At 45.8% G+C, this 6,000-nt stretch overlaps 1 protein-coding gene across 3 annotated transcripts in view; it reads right to left on the bottom strand.

Moving 5' to 3' along the window:
* Positions 1-904: 904 nt before the first annotated feature.
* Positions 905-6,000, bottom strand: part of TNC (tenascin C) — a 69,814-nt gene continuing 64,718 nt past the window's right edge. For all 3 annotated transcript variants that reach the window (XM_017829245.1, XM_017829246.1, XM_017829247.1), the window contains 4 exons: positions 5,455-5,587; positions 3,315-3,466; positions 2,371-2,467; positions 905-1,098 (listed from right to left, as the gene is read on the bottom strand). In XM_017829245.1, the coding sequence (XP_017684734.1) occupies positions 920-1,098; positions 2,371-2,467; positions 3,315-3,466; positions 5,455-5,587 (561 nt within the window). In that variant the 3' untranslated portion in view covers positions 905-919. The remainder of the gene's footprint in view (positions 1,099-2,370; positions 2,468-3,314; positions 3,467-5,454; positions 5,588-6,000) is intronic.

Below are 6,000 nucleotides of genomic sequence, written 5' to 3'. Positions count from 1 at the left end.
AGCCACAGCTTCTCTGAGCAACCTGTGCCAGGGCCTCCCCACCCTCCCAGGGAAGGAGTTCTTCCCAATATCCCACCTAAACTAAACAGACATTAATTCTCCTGCTGCATATCCTTTGTATCTCTACAGTCTGTGCATAAAGTTCCTGTGCTGGTCACAGGGCAGAGCCCACACACATCCCTGCACCAGCAGTGTGAAATTATCTCCTTTTAAGACAGGTTGTGAAACTGGATTTATCTCTTAATCCTCTGAAGCCCTGAAGAGGACTCAGTAAGGGCTGCAGGGTTTGCCCCAGCATGATTACAAAAGGCAGCTGATTTGTTCAGCAAAATTATAAATCATGTTATAGCAGGCCTTTGCTGCAAATTCTACTGACAAGGAATGAGGCTGTGCCAAGCTATTATTGGCTGTATAAACGACAGGCAAGATTGGCCAAATGAGATATACTGTGGTTTAATATACTTGTTTAAATCCTGTCACAAGCATGGCATGAAATGTGGCATCGAAATGACTGGAGGATTTAAAATGGAAACATAAAATATACTGATATTTTGGAACACCTAACACAGAGGAGGTACCTGCTGTGATGGTGATTATCATACACACAGTTACCATGAGCCAATGGGGAGAAAATCATAAAGGAGAAGTAAAACAATCAATATCATAGAGGAGAGTCAAGATTGGCCAGATGAGATACATACTGTGGTTTAATATACTTGTTTAAATCCTGTCACAAGCATGGCATGAAATGTGGCACCGAAATGACTGGAGGGTTTAAAATGGAAACATAAAACACATTGATACATCCCTCTTTTCAAACACCTCACACAGAGCAAAGGTACCTGCTGTGAACTGATCAACACACCCATAATTACACTGAGTCAGTGGGGGAGAAGTCATAAATGAGAAGGGAAAAAGATCAATATTTGCTCTCACCTGCTGTGCCGCTGTACCCATCCACCCTGAGGCGGTACCTGCTCTTGGCATCCCCCACACTGAACCTGTCATAGACAGCGTAGGCTGTGTCCCCCTTGTCCCTCAGGTCCACACGCAGCTCGTACTGCCCCTGAGAAGTGATTTTGTGCAGGTTCTCCAGGCCTGTGGACAAAAAGGAGCAGTTTGTTTGCCTCCCTGTGTTTGTCTCTCTGCCATCGTGTGGTCCCATAAACGGGCTGCAGAAAGAAGGCAGGGCACAAACACTGGGGAGGGAAGTTCAGCTGGAGGGTGTGGTGTCAGCACAAAAGCAAATAAATAAATCCAGGCTGACTGAGAGACCCCTTCCTTTTCAATAAACAACCCCAGGCTGACTGAGAGACCCCTTCCTTTTCAATAAACAACCCCAGGCTGACTGAGAGACCCCTTCCTTTTCAATAAACAACCCCAGGCTGACTGAGAGACCTCTTAACTTGCAATCACAGGAGCAGGAAGCTCGTTGGGAAAAGCATTTAAAGTCGTGCTGTGTGATCATCGTTGTCTTTCATCGACAATCAAATAAAATGCAGCCCAACCTTCAGAAATGTGGGGTTTTTTCACTTCCATTTTCCAAAATGTTGGTTTTCTACCTCTGTTGGCTTGTCTGAATCAGAAGCACAGTTTGTTTGTCCTTCTGTGTTTGTGTCTCTGCCATCCCATAAATGGGAGCAGAGTGGGCTGTAGAAATAAAGCAGGTGAGGACTGAACTTTCAACACTGGGGAGGAAAGTTCAGCTGGAGGGGCGTGTCAGCACAAAAGCAAATAAATAAACCCAGGCTGACTGAGAGAGCTCTTAACTTGCAACCAGAGAAGCAGGAAGACCATTGGGAAAAGCAACCAAAACTGTGCTGTGTGATCATCATTGTCTTTCACTGACAACCAAATAAAATGCAGCACAACCTTTGAAATGTGGGGGTTTTACTTCTATTTTCCCAAAATGTGGGGTTTTTACTTCTGTTTTCCAAAATGTGGGGGGTTTTTACTTCTATTTTCCCAAATGTGGGGGTTTCACTTCTATTTTCCAAAACGTTGGTTTTCCACATCTATTTTCCATGCTTAGCTCCTCTGAATCACAGGGTTTTGCTGCTGGGGGTGTCCCAGGAGCACAGGGAGAAGGTGGTTTGCAGTTGCTTCTCAGGTCACCTGTGATTTCTTCCAGAGCACCAGTGGGCATTGGGTGGGTACCTTTGGTGACCCAAACATGACATCTCTGAACTGCAGTGGCAGGGACAGGCTTGGACCTCAGTCCACCTCACAGAGGATCTCCCTGCCCTCCTTCCCCCAGACCATATTCCCCTTTACAAAGACTCTTGCCAGCTAAATGGAAGCTTCTAAGTGGTTCCTAATCTTTTGGGCTTTTTTAAATTAAAAATAAAAAGACAAATTCTTGCCACTCACCTATCCAGAATTCATCCTTGGGATCTCCAAAACCTGCCACATAAGTCTTCCAGTTCTTGTAGAAATCTTCCTTCCCATTCTGACGCCTCAGGAACACCTACAACCCCACATGGAACGAGTGTCATGGACAGACTGCCCTGGGCAGAGAGGGGACAAGCCCTGGGGCTTTTACAAACACAGAACTTCACACTCCTTTCCCCCTTCTTATACCACCCAAAGCAGAGTCTCACTGAAATTACTGAATTATACCCAGACTGTTGGATGCTCCTTGGGTTTTTTAAGTCTCTGGTTTCTCTGTTGGGTTTCTCTGATGGCTTCCCAGGCTCCCCTATATGATGTTGCCTTTCAGTTCCTGCTCTCTGCCCTTTTAACAACCTCTTGCAGTTCTGTGTTCCTCAGCCAAGGATTTCTCCATTCCCTCTCTCCCAGCCATGCATTTCTCCAGCTCCTTTTTCCTTCCTGTGCCCTGGGTCCCTCTGGCACGTTCAGGTTTGAGGATATCAGTACATTTTTAATGCCATTCATTTACTGTCCCTTGTACAGTGGCCTGGGAAGACTTGTTGGCCACCACTCCACGTGCTGAACAAATGTTCCTCCAGCTTGTGTTTTAACCTCCTTCACTCTGTCTCTCATCCAAACAGAGTCAGTTCCCCCTCCCCTCACCTAGTTAACTATTTAGAAGGTGTGTATCAATCTAAGATGGTCATTCCAGCAGCCCCTGTAGCCAGTGGAGAGGGATCAGTGCCTTTCCAAGGTGCTGGAACCACTGATGTGACCCATCCTTTGGAGACACCTCTCTCTCCTCCAACTACAGAAGGAGCTGGTGACCTTGTTTTAGGATAAAATTCCCCGGATTCAGAGACAAGTGAGCCCTACTCTGATCAAATCAACGCTCTGAGGGATGCCCCAGATGAGCAGGGTGGGATCTGCTGCCCAATACTCACGATCCATCCGCCGCCGTCCTCGCCCATGTCACAGAAGACCTGCAGAGGCTGAGCCTTGTCCCCGTTCACGTAAATTGTGTAGAGCCCAGAGGTGGCTTCTCCATTCAGGAGGGCCTGGGAGCAGTCCTTGGGGTAAGGGTAGAGCAGCCCAGCTGCACACACAAGAAAAGACAGAGCAGTGCTTAAAAAAATCAGCAATTACGAGGAATTTCTAACACAGATGAGTCAGGAAAATCCACTGTGGGTCAATGGCACAGCCAGGAACAGAACCTGGAAACAGGTTTATGATTACATCCTATAAAACATTCACAGGAAACAGCAGCTGATGTAAATTTTTCTTTTGGATGTTGCCGTCTGTCTGCACTTTGGGAAGTGCTGGGAATGCCAGGTGAGTCCCTATGAGGAGAGAGTGCATCTCCAGCTAAATACTGAAATGTCCTCAGCTCTGGTACAGCAACTTCTGGGATAAACCAAACCCACCAATCTCTGATCACGGGACAGAAAAGGGAGGGGGAATATAAAGACAAGCTTTCAACCAAAAATAAATTAATTGGGAGTATTTTGTTAGCAAGCACAGTACTAAATACGATATAAAACTGAGCTTTAAAAACCCAAGTAAGAGTTGAAATTACAGGGAAATGTTAAGCATTTCTTTCTGACAACGAGCCAAGAGCATCACTGCAGTCAGAACGATTTCTAAACCACAAAAAAGCTTTTGTTTTTTTCTTTTTCAATTCTCTCAGGCCATTAACTGTCTCAGCCAATGGTTCCATTAAGTGATGTTGCACAGAAGAGGTTTTAACTGTGGCTGCTCACACAGTGGCTGTTGGTCCTTTCCAGTGTGTTGCCCTTCCCTGCCTGTTCCTCAGCTACAGAGAATTTCAGAGAATCATGGAATTGTTAAGGTTGGAAAAGACCTTTAAGATCATTAAGTCCAACTGTCAACCCAGAACCACCACTAACCCATGGCCCCAAGTGCCACATTCACACGTTTTCTGAACACTTCCAGGGATGGTGACTCCACCACTTCCCTGGGCAGGCTGGTCCAAAGCTTTACAACCCTTTCCATGAAGAAATTTTTCCTAATAGTGAATCCAAACCTCCCCTGGTGCGACTTGAGGCTGTGCAAGTTCCCACCACCGCTGGGATTTGGAGGGAAGTGGCTCTGCAGGGAGATGCTTCAGTGCTTCCCTCTCACTAATTAGCACACAAATGCATGTTTAGAGTTTAAGCCAGGCTTAAGCACCTGCCTAAAGGAGGCTGACACTGGGTGACATGGGTGAAGTCACCCTGGTCAGTCCCTGCTTGGGATCAATTTACCAAACATCAGCTAAATAGCCCCAGATTTAATTCTCCTCCTATTTCTGTGGACTGGGGGCTCTTGGTGGAGCTCCTCCTGCTCTACACACGCAGTGACTGAGCACACTTGGGCTGTGTGACTTTTATCAGCACTTCATCAGTCCTTGGGCTGAGGTTGGTACAAGCAGGAGGAGGGGGAATGGGAAGGGCTGAAGGTCCTGCTGGGCCTGGAAGGCTGGAAACTGTGAAAAGTGAGACAAATGACAGGCAGAGTGTCACAGCTAATACAGAACAACTCCTTTTTCTCAATGTCAGCTGGGAAGTGACCTTCAGAGAAACCAATTTATTCCTGCATCCAGCTCCCTGGAGAGCTGTCCTGTTAGGGCTGGAGCAGTGTGGCTTTGAGACAACCCAGCCCAGAAAGAGGAGGACAAACTGCCCAGAAATTCATCTCCTCAGATCACTGAGCTCACTTGTGTTCGTGGTTTGCTTCATTTCAGCTCAAAACTCTGATTTGTTTTCACAGCTCAGAGGCAAATCAGGGTGTCAGCTGGATTTTAAAGAGTTCCTTTTGATATTTGCCATGGGAAAGGCAGGATGTTTCATCAGAGAGAGGTGATGAGGGTGAATATTAGTAAAGAATTTCATCCTGCCAGTCTGGGGAAAGCAGATGACAACTCAGGGGGAACTTTAGAGACTTTGCACCAACACTACAAGTGCATAATAAAAATAGGATTAAACTCTTCTAAGAGGTCTGTTTGTCCCTATTGCAGAGCTCAGCTCTGTCCTGAGAGCAGTAATTCAGATTATTTCAGCCGTGCATGTGCTCTAAAGTCCTTACTTGTGGTGAAAACAGTCTGGATTGTTTTGCTCCTCAGGGATCCACTTAAGGCCTGGAGCTTCACTGTGTACTGGGTGGATGGGCTCAGCTCTGCCAGGCTGTAGGAAGTTGTCTCAGGATTTAGGATGACTTCCTAGGGAGAGGAAAAACAATACAGAGAGATCTCAGAGAATGAAAAGAAAAGCATAACGACCAGAATGGTTACATATTTTAGGCTGTCACATCATTTGTTGTGGCAATTATTTATGGTATTTTTAACCGTCTAGGTTAATTAACACAAAACGATTAATACAAACTTATTCCTCTTAGATTTTTATCAAGCTGACTTTCCCTAAAAGTTCAGTAGAAGTTGCCTGGAAAAGAGTCTTTCCCATCATAATGCACGAGCTGTGTGGTTTAAAAGCAAGGCAGCAGGAATGTTTACATGCCTTAAATGTGCACATTGTGAAAGCCATAAAAAATTGGGAAGAATCATCCTTTAGGACAAGGAAATGTCACACTCCAGTCCTCCAAAGGCTGCTTTTCTCTCACAGTAAAAGACTGACT

The sequence above is a fragment of the Lepidothrix coronata genome, unplaced genomic scaffold (assembly GCF_001604755.1).
Source record: "Lepidothrix coronata isolate B3197 unplaced genomic scaffold, Lepidothrix_coronata-1.0 Scaffold160, whole genome shotgun sequence".
In the NCBI taxonomy this organism is placed as follows: Eukaryota; Metazoa; Chordata; class Aves; order Passeriformes; family Pipridae; genus Lepidothrix; species Lepidothrix coronata.
This window is presented reverse-complemented; position numbering and strand designations above follow the sequence as displayed.